The sequence below is a fragment of the Mustela putorius genome, unplaced genomic scaffold, assembly GCF_011764305.1.
Source record: "Mustela putorius furo isolate JIRA1106 unplaced genomic scaffold, ASM1176430v1.1 tig00003867_pilon_pilon_pilon, whole genome shotgun sequence".
NCBI classification, from domain to species: domain Eukaryota; kingdom Metazoa; phylum Chordata; class Mammalia; order Carnivora; family Mustelidae; genus Mustela; species Mustela putorius.
This window is the reverse complement of record NW_025422019.1, coordinates 9,120,869-9,146,650: the sequence shown is the minus strand read 5'-3', so window position 1 is coordinate 9,146,650 and position 25,782 is coordinate 9,120,869. Positions and strand designations below refer to the sequence as shown.

General features: G+C 47.3%; 2 protein-coding genes across 7 annotated transcripts in view; one reads left to right on the top strand and one right to left on the bottom strand.

Annotated features, from left to right (window-relative positions):
* SCTR (secretin receptor) overlaps nucleotides 1–7,650 on the bottom strand; it is a 75,773-nt gene extending 68,123 nt beyond the window's left edge. For both annotated transcript variants that reach the window (XM_004759759.3, XM_013060084.2), the window contains exon 1: nucleotides 7,299–7,650. In XM_004759759.3, the coding sequence (XP_004759816.1) occupies nucleotides 7,299–7,367 (69 nt within the window). In that variant the 5' untranslated portion in view covers nucleotides 7,368–7,650. The remainder of the gene's footprint in view (nucleotides 1–7,298) is intronic.
* A 16,831-nt stretch (nucleotides 7,651–24,481) lies between these two features.
* CFAP221 (cilia and flagella associated protein 221) overlaps nucleotides 24,482–25,782 on the top strand; it is an 87,424-nt gene continuing 86,123 nt past the window's right edge. For 2 of the 5 annotated variants that reach the window (XM_045066503.1, XM_045066504.1), the window contains exon 1: nucleotides 24,485–24,799. The gene's annotated coding sequence lies outside the window, so the exon portion shown is untranslated. Of the gene's footprint in view, nucleotides 24,800–25,782 lie in introns of all 5 variants that reach the window. The other 3 variants (XM_045066505.1, XM_045066502.1, XM_045066506.1) reach the window with 3 other exon arrangements.

Sequence of the window (25,782 nt, the reverse complement as noted above, 5' to 3'; positions counted from 1 at the left end):
AACCAGTAATGGCAAATAAAATACTTTCCCGAGTTCTGTGAGCCTTCCTAGCAAATTACTGAATCGAAGGAGGAGGCCATGGGAACCCTCAACGTACAGCTGATCAGCCAGAAGTATGGGTGACCCAGGCTCGTGATTCAGCGTTTAAAGTAGGAGCAGTCTTGTGGACTGTGTCCTTAACCCACGGGGTCTCTGCTGATTCCAGATGGGTAGAGTCAGAACTGACTTGAATTTGATTTTTTTAAAAAAGATTTTATTTATTTATTTGAGAGAGAGAGAGCACATGAGCTAGGGAAGGCGCAGAGGGAGAGGGAGAAGCAGAATTCCCACCACCATCAGGCTTCAATCCCAGTCTGGAGATGCCATGCCAGGACTCAACCCAGGGACTCTGGAATCATGACCTGAGCCGAAGACAAATGCTTAATCCACTGAGTCACCCAGGCGCCCCAGAACTGAACTGAATTTTAGAACACCCGGCTAGTGTCTGCAGGGTTGGAGGATTGGCTGTCAGTGTGAGGAAAAACCACATATATTTAGCACCATAAGTGAAATATTTTGGGCAGAAAATCCCAAAATTGTTGGTACCAAGAACGGGATGCTACTTGGTATTAAAAAAGGCACCTCAGACAAAAGTACACTTAAAGATATGTATTCCTCCTAAATTCCCTAAGAGCGTATAAGAAAAAAGAACTTTGCTAAATGGTATTTTTCTTTATTATTGTAATTAACCACACAAAAACACACATTACAGGACTTTTCCTCTTCAGTTTCCACTTACTCTATACCCAGCAATTGATTCATCCCTGGGGACATGAAGGTAGATGGGACATAGTTGCTGCTCTTGAAGCTCCTGGCCTGAGGGGTCCAGAGAGGCCAACTGTTCAAGTACACATGGAAGGCAGCGGCCAGATGGCAATGGACCAAAAGCGGAGGCAGGGGACTGACCCTCTAGGAGGTGACTCCAGCACTTTGGGAAGAAGTGAAAATCACTTGATCCAGAACGGCTGTACCAGAACATCCCATAAAGAAAAAGGCCTGGATGTGACAGTGGGCAAGCAGATTCTCCAGCAGTGGGCAGTGGATTGAATGTCGGGGTGAGGGCAGAGGACAGTGTGACTCCCATGAGGCTGGTTTGGGTGCCTCCCTAGTTTCAAGAACAGGAAAAACAAAGAAAAGAGAAGAGGTCTTGGGAGCTGGGATAAGATGAGTCTGGAAGACTGGATTTATGACAAGGGTAGGACTGCTGAGAGAGATCACACCGTAAGAGTGAGGAGAGCAAGGACAAGCCTGGGCAGAGATCCTTCCAGGACCGAGAAGACAGAGTGCAAATGGCGACTGCAAACCCGTGAAGAGGAGAAGCCAAGAGAGTGAGAGTGGAAAGGAGGGTCCCACACCAGATGTCTCGAGACGCCAGGGTCCCGGTGCCACTTTGCCAAAAACAGTCAGGTGTATGCCTGCAGTCTCGGCATCATGATTTACAACCTCCCATCTCTCTCATAAATCCTTTAGTTTGGACCAGAGCAGAAAGGGTATAATGAAGACAGCAAAATGAAAGTTACACAGGAGATGGATTTCAGTGCGTGGTGGGGTGGGTGGCGGTGGGCTGAGAAATCAGAGAAGGTGGAGGCAGGCATCATGGATGCTTCTTCCAAGAAGCTGGCCGTCAGGGGCAGAGATGGAACTGCGGCTGGGAGGCCCAGAGTGCACCTCCTGGGCTGCACAGACCTGGGCAAGTTGACCAGCTGGTGGGGAAAGGCACTTAGTGGAAAATGGTAAAGACTGGGCACAATGGCTGTGTCCTCTCAGGACAGGAACCCTTGTGGATTGGAGTGGAAGGGCTGGGAGCACAGGTGCAGGGACTGGCCAGACTAGCCAGAGAAGTGCCTCTCTTCCACTTGGATGATGCTAGGGACTGAATGTCTGTGCCCCACCCCCACTCCCCAAATTCCTATGCTGAAACCCTATCCCCCATGGGGCTGTATTTGTAGATTGGGCCTGGAGGGCAGTAAGGAAATTTAAACACAGACATAAGGATGGGCCCCTGATCTGACAGGATTAGTGTCCTAAGAAGAGACAATGGAGAGCTCACGCTCTGTCTCTATGCACCTGCTCAGAGGAGAGGTCAGGTGAGGACAAAACAGGAAGAGAGCCCTCACCAAAACCAACTCTGCCGGCTCTCGATCTGAGACATCCAGTCTCTACAACTGTGAGAAAACAAATGTCTGTTGTTTGAGCCTCCCAGTCTGTGGTACTTTGTTACGGTAGCCAGAGCTGAGTGACACAGATGGGAAGGAAGGGAATAGGAGGGTACAATTTTTTTTTTTTTTTAAGATTTTACTTCTTTATTTTAGAGAAAGAGAGCACAAGTAGGGGGAAGAGCAGAGGAAGAGGGAGAAACAGGCTCTCTGCCAAGCAGGAAGCCCGATGCGGGGCTCGATCCCAGGACCCTGGGATCATGATCTGAGCTGAAGGCAGACAGGTTAAGACTGAGCCGCCCAGATGTCCCAGGAGGGTATAGTTTAGATACATCTATAAGAACCAGATGTTTTTTGGTCAGAGGAAGTTCATTCTCTGACTCCCAGGAAATAAGAGACAAGCTTGTCTATGGAAAATGAAAGAGGGGTTGGTGAGGTCAGGAACATAGATATCAGGAAGAGCCCACCAGTGAGGGATCGACGTCGGACATCCAGAGGATTCTAGAAAAGACAGGAAAACTTGGGAATGCTGGCAGCATGGTGTGCTGGGACTTCAGGACATGGCCAAGCAGAGATGTCACTTCCCCAAATGCCCCTTGGAATCTTCTGGACACGGAATGCTGAGACTGACTGGGCCTCAGGATATTATTATTTTCTGGAGTCCACAGGAAGGCTGAGCAGCCCTGTTTGTAATGTAAGCAAGTAGATAGGATCTGAGTGTTGTGGGTTTTACCTTGGGCTGCAGGTTGTCCCAATGCCTGAGTGAAGGTCAGTGGGGAGAAACCTCGGCTTGCTAAATAAAGGCAGGGAAGTAAGGAGCAACTCAGGGGACACTGGAGAGCGCCACTATGGTGGTGTCACTCTCAGCCTGGTAATGAAGTCTGGGCTTTCAAAGACAGGTGCCAGAAGAGAGCTCCGCCCTCCCTCCTCCCCGCCAGCTAGAGGAAGCCAGAGGGCAGGGGACCAGGGGACTAGGTGGAGAGAGGTGGGCTCCATGGGACCACTGAAAGATGATGCCAAAGCTAAGAGAAGAAGCTCCCTAAAGAGTCTGGGAAGTGCACCACCTGGTTGATTTTGTGACCCCAAGCTCATCTCTGGCCCCTTTAATAAAATGCTGGTGTAATTCATCTTTGTGTTTTATAAATTGATTAAATTAAACAGAAATGAATGTCACTTTGAGAGTGAATTGGGAGAGAATTTTGTGACAGCACCTTGGGGACAGAGACCAGCGCAGGCCTCTTTCTGGGAGATGCCGGTGCTGGTTAGGAATCTCGGAGTTGGGTCCTCACACCACATCTGGGCGTCTGGGCGGGCGGCCCTGACTAATGGCTTCACCTCTCTGAGCCTCTGCTGCTTCTTCTGCACAATGAGGGTGACAGGAGTGCTGGATAAAGGAAGTCCTTATCATCATCCTCATCATTCACATTTATCTTAGAGACAGTAACAATTCCAAAAGAAATCCACAAATATTTCCCTAGAAAAAGAGAAGGTAATTTTTCGGGGATATAAAAAATCCCAGGGGTGCCTGGGTGGCTCAGTGGGTTAAGTGTCTGCTTTTGACTCAGGTCATGATCCCAGGGTCCTGGGGTCAAGACCCGCGTCAAGCTCTCCACTCAGAGGGGAGCCTGCTTCTCCCTCTTCCTCTGCCTGCGGTTCCCCCTGCTTATGCGCTTGCTCTACCTCTGTCAAATAAATAAATAAATTCTTTTTTAAAAATCCCAGAGAGCCTCCTCTGAAGAGTTGTCCGTAGCCAGCTCCTCAGGTGACCCTTGCCAGTCCTCCTGAAATTCTGCTTCCGGTTGTCACAGAGCTTGTCAGCAGCCCCTGGAAGCAGGAGCACCATGGGCTGTTCCCCCAAGCCAGGACTTTTTCTGTCTCGGAGCCATCCACTGATACAAGATAGAGAGAGGAGGGAGAGTGAGAAGGAGGCTGGAGAAGATCAAGCCCATTGTTGCACAAGCCATTTTGTCTGCAAGTGGGTCGGTTCATCGGCTACCTTGGCTCCAATTCCCTGTCACCAAACCCATGGTCCTGAAACCCACATGCAATAAACCACTATTGCTAGTTCTGCTTGTGCCTTTCCCCTGACACAGGACAAGCTTTAAGGCAGTGGTTCTTGACTGGGGGAGTTCTGCCCTCTCTGCTTCCCAGATGACATCAGGCAACGTCTAGAGACATTTTTCTGCGGGCACGACATGGAGAGGTGCTCCTGGCTTCGAGTGGGCAAAGACCAGGGATGGTGCTAGATGGAACGCGATTCACGGGAAAGTCCCCTATGACAAAGACATCTGTGATTCCCCTCTCTCTTCCGTGTCCCCATTATTTCTTCCCTGTGACTTTCTCTACGCTGAGGGAGGGCCGAGCTCCCTTCCTGGCACCCCTTGCTAAAAGCCCAGATTTAATATCCGGGGTTACAGTGTCAAAGTTAAGAAACCTCACCTGAAGGAAAAGGCAGCCCTCTCCACCCGATTTAACTCACTAAGATTATCAAGCTGGCGGTTTGCCTGCTGCCACGGATTTTAAAAAGCCCTACCTTGAGTGACTGTTTTGCATTGGCTTCATGCACTTATGTACAATTTTCTAAGCAACTTGCCTTCAAGGTGTCCTTGTTTATTACTTGGCACTATACGGAAGTGCCCCAGTTTAGGACACTCCTTTTGGATGTCATCATTTCATTCATTCACTCAACCAACACACGCTCACTGAGCTCCTCCTTACACTGTGACAGGCTCTAGGGAGAGGGGATGAATGAGACAACATGTCAAAGTGTGCGCACTGGGGAGCAGGAGGGGGACAGATGGGCTGGTGAATAATCTTGATCTAGTTCCAATTAAAGGTCCTCAGGAGGTTCATGGGGGTGGGACAGCAAAGGGAGGCGTGGTCCACGTTTCCTATGGAGGTCTCAGAAAACTGGCCCCTTCAGCCATAGTCACTTTCTGATTTCCATTTACAAGTGACTTTCCTGACACTTCACTGTGTAGAAAGGAAAGGGGGTAGGCTGGGTAGCAATAATAAGCAATTTGGTCTAATGATGCCTCGTTAGGAAGTTGCCTATAACCTCATTCAATGGGGGAACCGAATGAATAAAAAATTGGTCAGATGTCCTTAAATCTCCAAATCAAATGTTTGAGTCAAAGAAACAGAAGGTAAACAGGGTTTCAAAGGCTGGGAAATACTCCAACCAAAGTAGGTCAGTTCCATTCGTATTTATTAAAAGAGTTCTTGCCAAGAAGTATAAGAATTCAGGTCTGACTAAGCCCATAAAATACCCAGAGGACAAAGACTTAGACATAGGAAACCATCTTGTGATAATACAAGGCAGGACATGAGTGTATGAAAATGACATGTAAAGACCAAGGACACAAGGGAGAGTGCCCTGGGTGACCAGGATCAAGAGATCTGGTTCTAGCCCCAGCTTCGCTGCTAACTTGCTGGTTCAGGGCAGCTCTCTTTTCTCTGTGGGTCTCAGTCTGCTCGTCTGTAAAACAAGGCAATTGATCCAGAGGATCATGAAGCAGCTTTCCAAGGCACACTGAAGACTCACACCAAGTGAAAGTTCTCATTTCCCCCTCTGCCTATTATTGACATAACCTGGGGTCCCCCCAAGACTAAAAATGTAGGTACAATCTCAGTCCTGAGGCCAAGGCACCTGGTAATTTCTTCTGACAACCTCAGGGTTACTGCAAATACTTAATTAGGAAGGAGGGGGAAGGTGATGAGGAAACTATTAGCTCTTCCATCCCTGGGCACTGAGTACAACATACCCAGAGGCTTTGAACTGTCCCCAGTGTCCTGGGTGGCATTTCCTCACACTGGGAGTTCAGATTAGTGAGTGGGTACTATTGTTCTAGCACCTTCCAACCACCCACTGTGCGCTGGGCACTCTGCCTCAATTATTTCATTGAAACCTTCCCTGCCACTGGTGAGAAGAGGCTCCAGGGTTACAAGGGACCTGGGAACGCGAGGGTCCTAAATTTCTACTTTTCCAAACTACGGCTGCTAGAATGTCACCAAGCTGTGACTATCAACACTCCCATTAGCTCTGGGAGGGAACATTTTTCTTATAATCAACCCGGAGAGGACTACAGGAAGGCAAGGTCATTGGACACCAGGAAGGACTCACCCAGGACAGAGACTGGAGACTCTGAATTGGGTCCCCAAGCACTTTTCCTGGGGAGTTCTTGGGACAGAGGCCTTGAGGGCCAGTTTGGAATGCTGGTAGGAAGAAGTGGTTCTGGAATCTGCATCCCCCCCCCCTCCACACACACACACTTCCCACACCACCACCCCTCCCCTTTCCTTCCATCCTGGCTGTCTGGGTGCAGCGACTCATTCACAAATCCCAGTGGGAGAGGCCCTGGATTCCAAAGAGTTCCAGTGGGAAAGGAAAACAAGCCCCCCCCCCCTCTGCTTTTCTTTTCTTTTCCAGCTCCTCCCTGGACGCACCCCCGCCCCCCCCCCCCCCCCCCCCGCCGACATTCAGACATTAGGGAGCCAAATCCCAAAGGGGAGGGAGGGGGGGCTGCAAACAGTCCCACCATAGACAGACCCGAGATGTTCCAGCCAGAGCTTTCTGAGGTTTTCCTTTCTGCAGCCCGTGTGTGTGTGTGTGTGTGTGTGTGTGTGTGTGTGTGAGAGAGAGAGAGAGAGAGAGAAATGTCAAGGCTTTGAGACCGACAGACCTGGGCTCCAATATCAACTTTCCTTAGGGCAAGATTTTTTGGTCTCTTAGAGTCTCTGTTTCATAAAGAGAGGGGGTGACAATATCAACCTGGCCAGCCGATCAGGAGGTTTCAATGAAATAATTGGGGCAGAGTGCCCAGCGCACAGTGGGCTCTGCCGGGGGTGTCTCCAGTGTTTCCGTCGAGGCACAGCCTGAAGGAAGGGATGGCGTGGAAGGGAGAGAGGTTTATCTTAGGGCTCCCTTTGCCCTATGCACTTGCTGTTTTTCTCTGGGGGCGAGGCTATCTGGCGAGAAGCTGATAGAGATGATCCTGGGGGGGGAGGGCAACGGGGTGTAAGAGTTCCCCCAGCTCGGGGGAAGATCTGGGGACTCCCCCACGCCCACCTCGCGTGGGACCCGCGGAGGGGAGCGGTACTCACCGTATGTGCAGTGCAGGCCAGCAGTAGCAGGAGCAGTGGCGGCGGCCACAGTAGCAAGCGGGGACGCATGGTGCCCAGCGCGCTCCCCGAGGGGCGCCTCGACGGCCGCCCACCTCTGCGCACCCCGCGGCCTTGGAGCTCAGCGCCCTCCGCGGGGTCCCGCGCCCCGGCCGGTCGCCGCGTCCGGAGCAGCCATGGGTGGGTCACCCGACCCGCGGTGAGCCCCAGGACTGCTCCTCCTCGGAAGAGGTGGCTGCGCACGCTAAGCCGCCCAGCCCATCGATAAGGACCAGCGGCGCTACGGGCGCTCCTCCACCCAGCCCAGACTGGCAGGGGGCCGGCGCACCAGGAGCGCAGGGGAGGAGGAGGAGAAGGAGGGAGGGCGCGGGGGGGCCGCAGCCGGCTCCCGCAGGCTCAGCCCGGGGGCGGAGGGGACCAGGAGAGGGCACGCTGCCTTAGCTTCAACGCTGCAACACCCTGGAGTCCGGAAAGCGCGCTAAGTTCCAGAGCAGCTCTGCCGCACCCTGGCTGGCCGCGGATGAGCTACGGATGACACCTTTTCGAGTCTCGCATCTATTGATACCCACATTCGAGTTAAAAGGTTGTGCCAGTGCCCTGCAGACATAGAGGGTGCTCCGTAAATGCCTTGGCATCTATCGGGTGGCACAGCGACGTGGCACTCCATCTCCAATTTTCATTTTGTGTTTCATTATTAAAGTCATACCCGCCTATTCTAGAAAATTTTCATTCCCATGCGTGCCATTGCACAAGGCGGTGTGAATGATCAGGTGAGACCCAGGTGGATCCTGTGGGACACCCAGGCGTTTTGGGGGGCTGCACTGACGATAAACCCCTAGAGGCTTTGTGCTCCTGGTGTCCTCAGGCAGGTCTCCCTACTCTGAGTGCCCGAGGACTTGGAGGCTGGCTTTTAGCCTCTCAGTACTAGGTACCCTTAAATGGCTCTTACCCAATTTTTTCTTTCTCTGTTTTTGTGCCCATTCCTTCCCTCTTGGCTCTTCCATCTTGACCTTTCTCCCCACACTTTTGTAAGGGCATATTTAGCCAGAGTGGCCCCACCCCGGTTGAACTGCCATTTTGTTGTTTATGCTGTAAAACTTAAATTGACCCTGCCCCCTCCCCCCCCCCCCCGGAGGAACTTACTTAAAAACCAGTCCTGGAAACCAGTCCTAGGTAACAAAGTCCAATACAAGGGTGGGTCAGGCCAGGTGGAGGTATTCAATCAGTGGGGGCACATACTGTCTCCTAGCTACCAAGGAGTATGGGCCCCGCCTTTTGGGCACCTTTTGGGTGCCAAAAGGTGATAGACTGGTTCAAATGTCTACTAGGGTAAATTGTAATTCAATTGGTCACTTATGTGTGACCTAACATGATTGTGCAGCTTTCTCTGGGTGTTACAATCTCATTGGCCACCTGTGTGTGGCCAGGCCCAACCACATGGCCTTTGCTCTATAAAAGTTAGCCTGTGAAACAGAGAGAGGTCACCCTCTCTTGTAAGAGGTTCGGCCCCGAATGTTCAGTTTGATTCTTTTTTTTTTTTTTTAAAGATTTATTTATTTATCTATTTGAGAGAGAGACAGTGAGAGAGAGCATGAGCGAGGAGAAGGTCAGAGAGCGAAGCAGACTCCCCATGGAGCCGAGAGCCCGACGTGGGACTCGATCCCGGGACTCCGGGATCATGACCCGAGCCGAAAGCAGTCGTCCAACCAACTGAGCCACCCAGGCGTCCCCAGTTTGATTCTTGATGCTTGGTGTGAAATAAAGCTTAGCTTGACCTTCACTTTGTATCAGTCACGCTCCTTTAATCACGGACCCATTATTGGCGGACCCAACATTGGGGACCCAACAATTTAAGTACACATCAGCCACTTGAGTTCCCCCCAACCCCCTTAGGGACATTATGCCTGTTTGACAGAGAAGGGCACTGAGGATGCAGGAAGGTCAATGATGCTGCTGGGTCCCCGGAATTCAGAAGGTCAGATGGGAAAGCCTGGCTAACCCTGATACCCTGATTTTCTGTGCCTGACCTCTGGTCAGATGACTAATCTGCCCTTTAATTTATTTTATTTTATTATTATTTTTTAAAGACTATTTATTTGACACACACAGAGAGAGAGAGAGAGAGAGAGAGAGAGAGATCACAAGCAGGCAGAGGGCAGACAGAGAAAGGGGGAAGCAGGCTCCCCGCCAAGCAGAGAGCCCAATGTGGGGCTCGATCCCAGGACCCTGAGACCATGACCCGAGCCGAGGGCAGAGGCCTTAACCCACTGAGCCACTCAGGCACCCCAATATTATTATTTTTTAAAGCTAACTTGCTCTCAAAGCAACATATTCTAGCCCTTAGCAGCCTTCCTTGCCTGAAGAGGCTATTGATAAGGTAAGGTTGGCAGATCGCAGCAAAAACAGAAGGGGGAAAAACTGCTTTCAGCTCTCAAGTCCACAGTCAATGCCCAGGATATATCAGCCTAAAGTATATATGAACATGAACTCCTTTGTAAGAACTTCTGCTGTGGAAATACTCACCCAAAGACTCAGTGCACTATGTGCAAGGATGTATGTGGAAGCACGAGTACGGTAGTGGAGAATAGGAGGTGAAGTGTGTGGAAGGGGAACACACTGCCCCACCCTTGATGTTTCCTTCCTCCCTGAGTGCAGCCATTAGTATAATCCTCCTGACCTTTCTATACCCCCTCAGTCAGGCCCTCCCCCTATCTCTCTCTCTCTCTCTCACACACAGACACACACACACACGCAGAGGTGGGGAGAGCTCTATGTGACCCATGCATTTGCAGTAAGGACTGGCAAGAGATTCTGCATCCTGCCCGGACCTTTCCTTTGATAGCTCCCCCACCTGCAGAAAGCCGATAAGTGGATTGTCCTCCCAGGGCTGTTATTGCTGGTCAAGGCTCTGCCTATGTTCATCCAGTATCACCAGTGACAAGGTGGTCTAAATAATTATGCAGTTCAGTTTCAGAAAACCCGCTTGCCCACAGGTATAAATGCATACTCCAAGATCAGCTTTATCGCTCATGAAAGTGATATTTGACCTCATCTGTCTGGAGTTTCTTTCTTTTTTTTTTTTTTTTTAAGATTTTATTTATTTGACAGAGATCACAAGTAGGCAGAGAGGTAGGCGGGGGTGGGGGAAGCAGGCTCCCTGCTGAGCAGAGAGCCCAAAGCAGGGCTCGATCCCAGGACCCTGAGATCATGACCATCTGAGCCAAAGGCAGAGGCTTAACCCACTGAGCTTATTTCTTAAATGGTTCAAGACTCAGGCTGGAAAGAATGTTGTTGCTCCCTAAATGTACATCAGAAACGCATGCCATGGGGACTTGCCATTTTTGCTGTATAAACCTCGTGTTGCTCAAATATGTTCTGTAACCACAGTGTGAATTGCTTTTTTGATAGGAAGAAATTTCAAGAAAACAATACAAAAATGGAATCTGTGCTCTATACCAGAGCCTCATGATCTCCGGTGAAGTAGCAGAACCACATTTGTTCTGGACATTTAATAAATTCTGGCCTATGGCACGCCATTCTTCCTTACATGGGAGGCTCTGCCTCTCAGAGCATTGAGAAAAGGGTCTGAAGTGTTTCATGAGAAGCCCACTCACAAGCCACTGATGCAGTTAGTGGCCTTAGAAAACCTATCTGAGAAAACAGTTTCATAATAGGGGTAGAAGGAAAGAGGGAGGGAATTAACAAGGTAGTTAGCACCTGCCAGGTGCTAGCTGGAGAACCTTTTAGGCATTTAGAGTGTGTTACCATAGCTAGTCCTCCAGGATTGTATGAGCGATGTTTACTTTCCTCGATCAATGAGATGGGAACTCACGGCTTAGGGAAGGTAAGTACTCACCTCCAATAACACAGCTAACAAAGGGGTAGGGGCAGGATTTGAACCCAGGAGCCTCTGCCTGCACTGTACTTTATTACCCTCTGGCTTCCAAAGTGTTTTGGAACACACCGTCTTATTTGACCCTTAAAACAGCCCTCTGGGGGTGGCGGGACCAGCAGTCATGGCCTGGCAGGAGAGGGAGAACACTTTGCACAGGCGGTTTCACTGAAGAGTGTTTAATGAAAGAATCATTGAGGTGCGGGGGTGTGGGAAAGGTTACGGGAACTAACCAGGGACAGTGAGGTGCCAGGGACTAGCAATGACGAACCTGAAAAGGATGGCAAAAACTCTTTCCTTGATGAAACTTGAGCTCAACTCCTCAGAGCCAGGACCCCTCTGTCTCTGGCCTGCCCAGCCCAGTCTCAGCAAGAGTCCCACCATCCTCAGCTTAGTGACAATCCCTCCAACTCTGTTTTTTTCCCCCTTCCATCTCTTGATAGATGACCATCCTTGATTTCTGATGAAGTTCCTCATCTCCCACCTCTGGTGTCCCAATCCTGGCCTGCCTTCAGCAAGAGTCCTGCTAAGTCCTGCTAGCAAGAATCTCCCACCCTTGATGTCTCCTCTCTTTATTTATTTATTTTTAAGATTTTTATTTATTTATTTGACAGACAGATCACAAATAGAGAGGCAGACAGAGAGAGACAGAGAGAGAGAGAGAGAGAGGAGGAAGCAGGCTCTCTGCTCAGCAGGGCTCCATCCCAGGACCCTGAGATCATGACCTGGGTCGAAGGCAGAGGCCTTAACCCACTGAGCCACCCAGGCGCCTCTTGATGTCTCCTCTTAATGATTTTCTGTCCCCTGTCCCCATCACCCTGCTCCTTGGCCATAAATCTCCACTGGTCCTTGTTGTGTTCCAAGCTGAGCTGGGTTTTTCTTCACTGTTGCAATACCCCCATAGTAATAGTCTTGAATAAAAGTCTTCCTTACCATTTTAGCAAGTGTCACAATAATGAGATGTGATGAGCCTGTAGCTCAAAATCCCACATTTGGGAGGTTGCCTTGCTGGTACCAGAACTCTGACCTTCAGGTCCCCAGCCCTGAATTGTTTCTGTCCCCCACGCATCACCCCCAACTTTAGTGATGGAAAACCACAGCAAGTATTTATTATCATTTCACAGCTCTGGGGGTTGACTGCCCTCAGCCAGACAGTGCTTATTCAAAGTGTCTCCCAGGGGCATCCGGGGGGCTCAGTTGATAAAGCAGCAAGCAGCAAGCAACCTGGCTCAGATTTAGATCTCAGGGTCATGGGATTGAGCCCCAGTAGGGCTGCGTGCTCAGCGGGGAGTTTTCTTAGGACTCTCTCTCTCTCTCCCTTTGCCCCTTTCTTCATCCCCTCTCAAATAAATCAATAAATCTTGAAAAAAAATTTAGTGTCTCCCAAGGTTACAGTCAGACTGTGGCTAGGACCAGAGTTACCTTGAGAGGCGCTTGGTCACATGGCTAGGGCTGGAGCAGCTGGGGTTCCTCAGGTATTTCCTGCTGTTTCTGTGTGCTTTCTCCACCTGGTCTCAGTGACAGGCAGCTTCCTAGAGGCTCATGATCCCAAAGGTGTGCATCCCAAGATTGAGTAGGAAACTTGTGTTGTGATTGATGTTGTGACTGATGACCCAGCCCTGGAAATCCCCAGGGCTGCTTCTCTTGCTTTGTATTGCCTACATTGCCAATCTGTCTATCATCATCACTAACTCAGAAAAGGAACTGGTGAGCCCTGGCAGGCTCCACTGCCAACTGGTTACATCGGGGTGTGGGGGGAGTGGACGCGGTTGGGGGAGATCACAAAATGGGCAGACAAATTGATTGAAAGGAGAGAGCTGCTGGCTGGGTTTGCCCACACTGCTTCTCAACCAACTCAAGATAAACTTGTGTGCAAGAGGAGCCAATAACTCAAGAGAAAGGGAGAGATTTATTTTGAGTGCCTACAGCACAGGGAGGTGGCTTGCTCAGTTCTTAACAACCGATCTTCCCAGCCCACAAGATGTGATGGGATTTGATGTTTGAGTACGGGAGCAAACTGTCAAGAAAGAATCTTTGAGATGTTTTCAATGCAAAAAAGTGGTTTTATTAAAGCACAGGGACAGAACCCGTGATCAGAAAGAACTGCTCTGGGATTTTAAGGAGCAACTGATTATAGGCTTTTAAGCTGGGAGACAAAGGAAGTTTCCAAACGGACTTTCATATGTGAAAGAAGACTGGACGCCTGGCTATTGTCAAACTAAGGTTGTTTTCCTGTACAAGGTATTAACATTAAGACAGTTGGGAGTTTCTGGAGGAAGGTCCTACTCTGCCTATCTCAAGTATTTGACCATGGGCTGCGGGTTATACGGAAATTTAATTTTATCTACTATTCTTTTGCCTTTGTTCTCCGCATCAAGATGGACATCTAGAGTCTTACAGAGAGAGCTTGCAGGGGTGGGACATGCAACAGAGCAGGCACAGAGCAGTGGTCATAGGTGAGGGTTAATATGTGTTCAACCCACGATCATGGTGGGGAAGGGGTAGTGTGGGATGTGGTCTTCTAGATATTCCATTGCTATAAGGGCTTTTTTGCTCTGGCGCCTGAAATATTCCAATTATTGCAAAATGTCTTGTCAATGCCTCAAGAAAGTGTGATAAGAAATAAGCACAATGGTTTTAAGTTAGAGCTGAGTTAAGGGGTCTTGTCTATTTCTGATTATAACTGTTGGGGTCTATAGTTTAGCAAGAGGGTTCACTGACATTCAGACAAAAGCCTGCCCAGATCAAGGGAAGGCAGCATAGACTCAACCTCCTGATGAGAGAATGAAAAGATTCTGGAAGAGCGTATGAAACCATAAACACCGTTTTGACCATTGGGGGGAAATACCAAAGTATACACTCTCTAAACTTCATTATAACCCCCATGAGTGATGGAGAGGGGCCATCTCTCTGTCTCTCTCTTTTTTAAAAAAGATTTATTTACCAATTAGAGAGAGAGTGAGGGTGGAGGACAGAGGGAACAAGAGAATCTCAAGCAGACTCCCTGTGATTGTGGAGCCCAACCCAGGGCTCAATTCCAGGATCTTGAGATAATGACCTGAGCTGAAATCAAGAGTCAGACACTTAACCGACTGAACCACTCGAGTGCCCTATCTCTTTGATTTTGATGACTTTCTATCTAGGTCTTGATTCTAATCCTTTTCTCCCATTACCCCTGCCTGTAGAGTGGGACATAAAACCCAAACCTAAGTTATGAACACCCCAAACATAAGTTCACCTTTTCATGACAATAGTTTAGAAATTACCCTGAGGATGGAAGATCCTCTATTTGGTTCCAGGGTAACTTGTTCTCCATTGGTTTCATATAGATATTCTTATCACCCCAGGGAGGCAGAACTCTGATGGGTACCAGAATGTGTGAAACCCATCAGATATGCCATTTTACACCAAATATGCCATTTTGGTGTAAGGATTATTTTGAAAAAGCTGATGAGAACTACCAGCCACAGGAAAAGCTCTTTTCCCAACCCCTTTCTGACTGCCTAATGATAAAGTATAAATACTCCTTTTTGTAAAGAAAATTTACATTTATAAAGGAAATTTTCACTTGCTAAAAAAAAGTCTGTACCTGGAAGAGAGTTATGCCCCAAGAGAACTCCTATCACCTGAGAGACATCCACATAACAATCAAACCTTATTCATCATACATTTCCCTCCCTCCTCTTCCACAACTTGCTTCCCCAGCCCAGAAGCCCCCAAACCTCTAGTTCCTTTGTTTAACCTAAAATAGTATCTATACTTCAATCATCTGACCGCCTCCCCAAATTTCATTTCCTTGTGAAATTTCAGTGGTCATTACAACTGCTTTCGCTTTTGTTAACCTGTCTTCTATCAGATTGATTTGCAAGCTTCAGCCATTGAGCTCTGAAGGGTAGGGGTAAAAAAATTTTCCTCCCCTGCAATACAATCCCTCAAAAGCTAAATTTGAAAAATCTCTGGTGCCTGAAGAGAAAAAGATCTTTTCTCTTCTTCCTTCTTTTTTAGCATTTCCTTTAGAAAACTGGTAATTAGAAATCGCCTCCATCTCTTTGAGATGTATGTAAATGTTTTTTAAAATCAAAATGAACCTATTACCAGTTTTGAATCTGGGAATGGTTTTCTTGAAGACAGTGAATCTACGTCTGTGAAAATGGATACCAAGGCTCGGGGATGCCCCAGCCCTCTGTCACTGTGGGAGGTTAGCACAGACACTTGGCTCCAAGTTGTAATCTCCTGCTTGTCAAAATGATAGAAGTCTTTTTATTTTCCCTTTGGGTAAAGACAATTAACTTGTGTGTGTAAGGGATTGCGTGTGCCTGGCTCTATAAAAGGGTAAGATTTCTATTTGTCTTTGCCATCTCTTTTGTGGTTTGTCAAGGATGTACATTTCAGGCTGGTTTAACGTTTAATAATAAAACCGAGTCATTCTTTTCTTCCTTTGGTGGCGAAGATTCACCTGCTTGACTAGAGATTTTGTTTTCAATTACTTCTCCAACATGAAATCATTTTTTTGTATTTTTCCAGGAGCAATAAACACTTGTTAGAGAACTAATTAAGCACAGTCATTTCATGAATATTCATTGAGTACCTATTCTGTTTCTTGGGGCCCTGCCAGAATGATGGAAGCCTAGGGCAATTGCCCGTGGCGATCTCAGCCCCTTGCACAAAGCCTGGGGTACTTTAATTGCAACCCCTTTCAGGAGGCCCAGCAAGATGATGGAGGCTGGTGGTCAAGGCTTCTGAAGTTTATGTAACCCCACAGTTAACAGACCAATTGGTGGGCTGAAGTGAGCAACTACGGAATGTATGGTGGAGGAGATTGTAAACTATGATACATTCTATGGGAGCCTGTACTGAGAGACCAGACCCAACCTTGAGGGTGAATGTATGAGGTCACCCTTCTCATGGGTAAAATATATTTCAATATCGATAATTTTATAAGGTTCAATCTAATAGACATCTGTTGGTGTGTCTGGCCAGCCTCCATTCCCCCTTCTGGTACAAGGATCTTCCCTTACCCTCCCCTACTCTCAGAACTTGTGGCTTGGGTGAGGCTTTTACCAACAGCAACCCCAGGGTGAGCACATGACCCAGACCTAGGTGAGGAGAGGCCTCACCACCAGCTAGCACAGTAATTGGTTCAGGGATGGGCACATGACTGATGCTAAGCCAATAAGAGTGGCACCACTAAAACCTATGCATGAGCATTATACTAAGCTAGCAGCAAGATGGCAGCCCTCCCACATCGTGAAGAGTCCTGGCTGAGAATGAAACCAACATGGAGTAGAGAACAAGAGACTAAGAAAGACAAGATCTTAACACCATCTCTGGCACCTAGATGCAGCTGTGACTGAAGCCTCCCTTGATAGAAGATAGGTAGGTAGAGAGACACAATTTTAACTTTTTTACTTTTTAATTCTTTCTGTCACTTAAATCCATTTCTGTCACCTGTAACAATGTCCCCTGGCATACACATAAGGAAGGCTTCTCCAGGGAAAGTGACTTTTGAGCAGAAGGACTGATTTGGGGATAGGGGTGGAGGACAGCATTGGGAGTGAGGAATCGGCTGTCCCTGGGTCTCTGGGTTTAAGGCCTTCACCAAATGACTACACCAATGAAATGAACTTGCTCTGCCCCTTCAGCTGCTCAATAAACCAAACAAAGAGGTCTGTCCTCTCTTGAATGTGAGCTTTTCTGGAACCCAGCTAATGTATTATTGATGAGCCATAAATAATGGGGCAAGCATGATTTCCTATTCGGTGCTAAAGTACAAAGGTATAACACTGACATTTTAATGAGGTTTTTATGGTCCAGCTCACTGTTTACACTCTGGAAATGTAGGTTGGCTCTCTCAGAAAAGCAGTTTTTCCTTTACTTTTCTCATTTTCCTCCTCCATTTGTCAGCATCCTTTTAAATATTTATGTGAAATATTATCATTAAGACAGATCAAATAAAGGAGAGCAAATAAAACCATATCTGAAAGACAATGTTCCCAGTGTTCCCAAGGCCTTATCTTCACTGGAGGGAACAAAGAAAGATCAGGTGTACCCCGATCTCCCAGAGGCCCCCACATTTCTGCCTGATTAGGCAGTTTGGCTTGGCATACAGAAAAGAATGCTGGCAGCAAACAAACCTGGATTCAAATCCTGACTTAGGCATCAATTTGCCATGTGACCTTGGGCAGTTACCTAAGCCCTCCAGGGCTAACACCCTCTTCTGTGTAATGGGGCAAATAACATCCATCTTTCAGCATTATCACAAGGTTGAAAAAAAAAAAGATCAGTGCAATTAAACGGTCTGCATATACAACTTCAGATGCATTTGGCTCCAGGTAATGGACAAACCAGCTCAAATTGGCTGAAGTAGTGATAGGGATGAAGAGTGACTCACATGACTGAGAGCCCAGAGACAGCATAGTTCAAGGTGGACTCATGCGTGGTTCAGGTTCTGTTTGCATGTGGGTCTCTTGGCGCGGTCTTCCCTTGATTTGAATAAGCTCAGGCTGATAGCAAGATGGCTACAGCAGTTCTATACCCTCCCATGCATAGTCAGGGCCAGAGAACAGAGAATGTGGTACTCCCTTAAGATACTGACACTTCTCCATTGAGAGGTGGAGTCTGTTGGGGAGGAAGAATTTACTCTGCTTGTCGAGGTCCTTCTAGCTGGACTAGGAATCTAGTGGACCCAAAACAGATGAACGGGAAAGAGTCAAATTTAATATCATGTATTTGGGGAATCCACACAGATACGAAATTCCTAAGACAGGTGAAATAAGTTATATATGTCATTCTGAACTAAGAAGGGGGGGTACAGGTCAGGGACTTCAAAGGAAAAAAAGCAATTCCCAGGAAGATGAAAAAGAGTAAATGCTTGGTAAACAAATGTTTTCTGGGCCCCTCAAAAACAAGGGGACCTAAAGGACTTTGATTAAACAGGCCTTGCTGGGCCCTTCCCTGCATGCCATACCTAGTTCATAGTATAATGTAGTTTTCTGTGGTGATAGCTCCCTTCCTGGACCAGTTCCTCTATCTACATTCTTTTCAGGGAGTAGGTGGGGAAGATAAACAGCTTTTCCTAGATCTGCTGGGTATTGATTATTTGCTTTTTAAATCAAAATAATCTTTATGCCAGAGTGGCCCATCTTGGAGTGGCCTGCCCCTACAAGTCTATGCAGGGGCCAAGGGCAGGCCACTCCAACCCTGAGATCAAGACCTGAGCTGAGATCAAGAGTTTAGTGCTTAACCAATTGAGCAATCCAGGGGATCTGTGGGGATACCTGAGGGGATTTGTGATATGGCTCAACCAATAGAATGAGTTTGGAAGTGGTCCTGCACAACTTTCAAGGCTAGGTCATAAAGCTAGCTTATGCCTGACTCTCTCCTGGAACATTTGTCTTTGGATCTAGTGAACATTTTGGGAGAAAGTCCAGGCCACGTGTGGGTATTTTGGCCTAGAGACTCATCTAGGTCCCCAGCGGACAGCTTTAGCACCAACCACCAAGTGATGCCTTCAGACAAGTCCACCTCCCAGCTTTTGGGTCTACAAGCCATCTCTGCTGTGCCCTGTCTGAATTCCCTTCCCACAAAAACCATGAAAGAATAAAGGATTATAGTTCTAAGTCACTAAGTTTTAGGTACTTTTTTATGGAGCAATACACAATGAATACAGCATAAAATTTCTTTAAAATCCTAAAAGACAAAAACCATTAAGAGCAAAGTCAAATGATAAACTAAGGAAACTTTTTGCAACAAAAGACTGTAATATAGAGAGTGCTCCAGTGATTTAATAAGAAAAAAATCAAGAACCGTATGGGAAATGAGTAAAGGACATGAACTTGCAGAATAGGTAACATAAATGTCTTATAAACATATGAAAGCAAACTCAGTTTTACTTATCATTAGAGAGCTACAAAACAAATCCATACTGAAAAACTACTCTTCACCTACTGGACTGACAAAAACATGAAGGTTTTATAATATCTTCTGGTAGTGAGGTCATAAGGAAACCAGTCCTCTGATACCTTATAAGTAGGAGTAAAATTAAGACAAAGGCCATGGAGGGCAACCTCAATAGTTAATATTACAAATGCACTGACCCTCTGACCTAACACTTCTACTCTGGGAACTTTTCCTATAGATACACTCACATGCCTATGAATGAAGGTATGTACAAGTTTATAGAAATGGCACGTGCACTTATATAAATCATTACAACATTGTTTATATAGCAGAAGATCAGGAACAACCTCAATATTCAATAATAGCAAACTGATTATAGAGTTATAGAATTTCTGCAGCTAGAAAAGAACAACGAAGAAGGGGGTGCCTGGCTGGCTCAATCAGTAGAGCATGTGACTCTTGATCTCAAGGTTGCTAAGTTCAAGCCCCATTTGGGTGTAGAGATTACTTTAAAAAAATAAAATAAAGTCTTTTAAAAAAAAAAGAATGAGGATAATACTTCATGCACAAATATGGAATGATTACCCAGATATATTTTTAAGTAGAAGAAAAGAGGAAACAGAAGAGTAAGCTATTGGGGCTTCTATTTTTAATTTACTTATTTTTAAAGAATTATTTACTTATTTTAGAGGGGGGAGAGCAGCAGAGGGAGAGAGAGAGAATCTCAGGCAGACTTCCTGCTGTGCATGGGGCCCAACATGGGGTTCAATCTTATGACCCTGCAATCATGACCTGAACCAAAATCAAGAGTTAGACACTTAACTGACTGAACCACCCAGGCATCCCTATTTGGGCTTTTAAACAGGGGGTGAACTTCTTATAAATGCAAGCATACGTATAATGGCTTGTGTATGTGTAATGTATTACTAAAAGACAAATAAGAATCTGGTGGGTGCCCAAAGGGCCCTTCGTTAAAAGTCCAACTTTTGGTTTCGGCTCAGGTCATGATCTTAGGGTCATAAGATCAAGATTCTCTCTCTCCTTCCACTCCTCAGCCTTGCTGCCACGAGTGCACACCCTTTCTCTCTCTCAAAATAAATAAATAAACCTTTGAAAAAAAAGAATTTAGCAACATAGGTTGCCTCTGGGAAAGGAAACCTGGTGATTAAGGACGGGGGTAGGAGGGAGTTTTTTTACTTTTTAGATTTTGAACCATATGAATATATTGTCCGTATTCCAATTCTATACATACACACACACATACATGTATACGTATATATAAATTTAGATCTCACTTGGCATAACTCATTAACGACTTTATCCTACAACTGTCTTGGAAGTTCTACCATGTGCCAGGCAATATACAAGGTAATGAGCATACAGTGATAAACAAGTCAGCCTCTACTAAACGGATATTTCAGTAAAGAACTGCTATCTCAGTAAAGAACTAATAGTTCAGTAAAGGTCAGCCCCATTGGTCTAGAACCACGTTCTGCAGGAAGCGCATTGAAGGGAGAGCACCCAGTGCAGGGAGAGAAGATGGTGGGGTAGGGCCTGATTTAGAAAGGGGAACCAGGGAAAGCCCCAAAGAAGATCTCTTCCAAAGAAGAGATCCTTAGGCTGAGTAGGAATTAGCCAAGTTTCTCGTAATTTATCACTGTAGCTATATCTATCCCAAAGCTTATAGGCTTGAAATCACAACCATTTTATTATTTCTCATGAACGTTGAGATCAGAGATTCAGGCAGGACTGGATTGGGCAGATAAAGCAGCCCCAGACCCACCCACATTCAAGGGGAGGGCACAGGGACCCTTTGAGAGGAGTGTCAGAATTTTCAGCTTGCTTTAACCCACCACACCAGGCCAAGGGGATGTGGTGGGGTGGAGGGGTGGAGCACACAGGGTCAGGGCGGGAGTTGGGGTGTTGGGGGGGCGGGGGTTGGGGAGAGGGTAGTGTGCATCAAGGAAGCAAGGAGAAGGTGGAGAGAGAAGGTCATAAGTAACATCTTAGAGAGCCTTGCAAACATATTTCTTTTCTGTTGTTAAGTATTTTACATTTTCTTTTCCATACAGTGTGAAGATATCAAGGAGTTGTTTTTTTTTTTTTTTAAGATTTTATTTATTTATTTGGCAGGCAGAGATCACAAGTAGGCAGAGAGAGAGAGAGAAAGAGAGAGAGAGGAAGGGAAGCAGGATCCCTGCTGAGCAGAGAGCCCAGGACCCTGGGATCATGACCTGAGCTGAAGGCAGAGGCTTTATCCCACTGAGCCACCCAGGCACCCCGACATCGAGGAGTTTAAAGCAAGGATATTATCTGTTCCCCAGTGCTTCTGAAGCGGATGCTTATAGTTTAGAGTTTCTGTGCCTGTCTTCACACCCATTTCATGGATTTAGTTTGGCAGAGGCTGTAATACCTTTGTATTCTGCTCGCCAAAAACTCTCAGTAAAATAAATGAGAAATACATAAGCAAATTGGTTAAATAATTGATCATTGAAAACAACTGTAATTGTAGGGCATTAGTACAGTGATTCTCAAACTTTAATGTGTCTGTGAATCTCCGGGGTATCTTATCAATATGCAGGTTCTGATTCAGTAGGTCTGGGATGAACTGAAATTCTGCATTTCTAACAAGCTCCTGTGCAACATTCACACTTGGAGGAGTGTTTAGAAATCACTGTATGTCTGGGCACCTGGGTAGCTCAGTTGGTTGAGCATCTACCTTCAGCTCAGGTCATGATCACAGGGATTGAGCCCTGTGTTGGGCTCCCTGCTCAGCTGGGAGCCTGCTTCTCCCCCAGCTCTCCCCCTCTCCCCTTCCTGCCTCCTCCCTCCCCATCCTTCTGCCCCTCCCCTTCCGTCCCCTCCCCTGCTTGCTCTCTTACCCTCTCTCAAATAAATAAATAAAATCTTAAAAAAGAGAGGGAGGGGCGCCTGGGTGGCTCAGTGGGTTAAGCCGCTGCCTTCGGCTCAGGTCATGATCTCAGGGTCCTGGGATCGAGTCCCGCATCGGGCTCTCTGCTCAGCAGGGAGCCTGCTTCCTCCTCTCTCTCTCTGCCTGCCCCTCTGCCTACTTGTGATCTCTCTCTGTCAAATAAATAAATAAAATCTTAAAAAAAAAAAAAAGAGAGAGGGAGAGAGAGAGATCATTATATGTCAGAATGTTTTCAGTTGAAAAAAAGAGATAATGGGATGTGGGTACCAGGCAAACAGAGGTGAGATGATGTCATCCATGTCCAGAATCTTCCTGCCTCCTGCTCACCAGCTTCACCTTCATGCTCAGGCCCCTCCTGGCCTCTGATGGCTGCTGAGTTTCCAAGGAATCACTTTAGGAGACTACAATGTCCAGAAAGAGGAAGATACTGTATTTATGTGTGTTTCTTTCTTAGGAGGAAACCTTTTCCAGAGGTCTCCCAGAAGTCTTTCTGTAATGTCTCTGTGGGAGCTGGTTACATACTGAATGGTAAATCAGTTGTTGCAAGTGGATGGGGAGTTCCATGACAGGTGTGGACTAATCAGCAGCTACTGCTAGGAGTGGGGATCTGGGGAACTGGAACTGGGAGAAGACTGAGCAAAGCTGGAAGGTGGGAGTAGACAACCAGCAGTGTCCACTATGCTATAATGCGCAATATGGTGAATTATACAGAGACCTACATATTATATCTCTATCCATATCTCCATATCTATTTTTATGTCTATATTTACCTATGAAATAGAGAATTCACCACTTTTTATAAAAAAAAACTTTAGGACAAATTAAAATGTGTTACCCAATACCCATTAACTAGTGTACAGAAATAAGCATTTGATGATTTAAGCTGGAGTGGAAAGGTCTGGGACTGTGGGAAACAAAGTATTTATTCTAAAATCTACAACCTTGTTGGGGCAACAAAGGGGAAAGAACTAAAACAACACGCTGTATAAACAAATGGATTTTTTTTCACCCACTTGGCCAACAATTACTAGATAATCACTATAAACAAAGATCTGCGGGAGATCCAAAGATAAGGCACAGTGCCCTCCTGATAAGAATTTTGCAGTTTAGGGGCACCTGGGTGGCTCAGTCGTTGGATGTCTGCCTGCTGCTCAAGTCATGACTCCAGGGTCCTGGGTTTGAGCCCCACTTTGGGCTCTCTGGTCGGAGCAGGGAGGCCTGCTTCTCCCTCTCCCACTCCCCCTTCTTGTGTTCCCTCTCTCACTGTGTCTTTCTCTGTCATATAAATAAATAAATAATCTTAAAAAAAAAAAAGAATTTCACAGCTTAAGACACACAAGCAGTAATGGGTGCAACATATAAGAAGATAAGTGCTGAAAAAGGTGCTAAAACAAAGCGTATGGAACCCAGACTAAGGAAACAGTACTTCTGACTGGGAGGGCTACGGGGAGGGTAGACGATACCTCCAGACTAGCCTTGAAAGATGGGGAAACTTTTAACCAGTGACCCTGGTGGCAGGGACGGATTGGAGAATAGGAAGATGGGAAAAATGAATATTCCCAGTGGGGGGGGGGCGGGGGAGGGAACCACATACAGCACAAGTGATGTGGGTGTAGAACAGGCAGATACTCTTATTGGCTTCCTACTCTAATTTCTTATCAACACGAAGCCATAAATAATATCAAGCAAGTGTCAAGGCATACAATGAAAAAAATGAGACAGGGACAACTCCTGGGAAGAGAGAAGCTTGAAACATCTGTGTAAGGAATAGTGTCCACGGGTGAGCAGGATGGAGCAGACACGGCAGGAAGTCTGGGGAGCAAGTCCAGGTTTGTGGTTTACAACTCCTAAATATCAGTATCAGAACAGAAACAGTTCCTTCAGTGAATAATTTGCAACAACAAAAAGCTACGGAGGGAGCATCTGTCAACTAAAAGACACCTAAAGGACCTATCAGTCTATTGTAATGTGTGAGTTTTATTTGAATTCTGATTCATCGTGGCAACTCTAAACGTGACATTTATGACACTCGTGGGGCAATTAAATTAATTTTTTAAGGCACTGGAATTGTGGTTACGTTTTTAAAGAGTTCTTATCTTTTGGAGGTATTTCTGAAATACTTATGGATGAAATGATCCCTGGGATTTTCTTCAAAATGATACAGGTTGTAGGGGAAAGGTGCAGACGAAACAAGATTGACCATGACTTGACCATTGTTACAGATAGGTGTTGAAGGTTCATCGTACTATTCTGCCTACCTTTTTACGTGTTGGAAATTTACATAACGGAAAATGTAGAACAAACTATACCTAAGTATTCAGCGATTCCATGAATGGAGGTGTGCCGGGAAGCCCCGCCCACTGAGCTGGGGAGGCCCCGCCCCTTTGGGCCCGCGCCCCCTCCCGCGGTCCGCTCCCTCAGGGTTCCAGTTTACGGTGTCCCCCGACTTTCTCACTTCCCCTCGGGAATCCATTGCCTTCGCACCTCATAGATCGCTCTTTCTCTGTTCTCGAGCCCCTCCAGACTGCTCCGAGTCCCCAGAAGTCACCTGCGGCCTCCGGACCTCGAGCCGCCGCCGCAGGGCCTCCTCCGACCGCAACCTCCGCCCCACGTCCCTGGGGAGTTTGGTCGCGTCCGGCCGCAGACACCGCCCCCGGGAGCTTGTCCGCGTCGTCATGGCGACGCTCGGAGCCGACGCCGACGCCTAGGCCGACGCCAGCATGGGCACCCGCGGAATTCCGCCCCGGAACCATCTCCTGTGTGAGCCGCTTGGGACCTGGGGCGCGGACTTGGCTCCCTGGGCCGCCGCTGAGGGGCTCAGGCAGCCTGAACCCGGGGCGGGTGTCCCGCTGCGGGTCAGCCTGGGCTGGGGTCAGAGGAGAGAGAGGTCGGCCTAAAGGGTTGTGTGAGCATGGGGGTGCTGCGTGGGTCTGGGGTCGACCCCGACCCCTAGCAGGAGACGGAGTAAAGGGGCTCTGAGGGGAGCAGGCGTTTGGCTAGGGTGAGAGGGCCTGCGGGTAGAGAGGATGCGACCAGGGGACCAAGGACCGGGGCGTGCGAAAAGAGACGGGTTCACCCCGGACTGAGTGAACTGGAATAGGAGCTCTCCTGAAAATGGTTTAGCCCTTGTTCCTGCGAAGTCCAGGCAGGGAACTTGAGGCAGCCACGGAGAGGGAGCCTGGAAGTGAACTAGAGGCAGGTGCTGTTGAAGGGATGGAGGGGAAGTACACTGGTGTAGGGGAGGCTGTGCTGAGGGGCAAGTCTTCAGAGATGCTAGTGAGAGGAGGTGGGAGGAGGTAAGGGGAAAGGAGAAACTTCCAGGCAATGATTATTAAACACTGTCTTCAGTGTGGTTACTGTATTTTGTTAGGTGCTGTGGACTGCAGGGAATCTAGAGTTATGAGCCTTCTCCAGGAAAAAAAAAAAAAGAGAGAGAGAGAGAGGAGAGAGAAAGAAGCACATAACGATCCACATATGATTTTACATTCACTCTCAGAGACATCGCAGAGCAGCCCCCCAAGCATGTACGAGGACCCCCAAATTTAGAGACTTAGCTGTAGAAGGTGGCAAGATATATAGGCTTTATAAAGAGCGCACAAGGCAATAAATCATTAAGACCCAATGAGTAGTAGAGGCGTTAATTGCTGAAGAATGTGGAAGGGTGTTGGGGTCCGCATAGACTTTATGAAGAGAGTGGAACTTAACATGATAAGGAAAAGCAAGTCTGACAAAGGGTCCCCGTG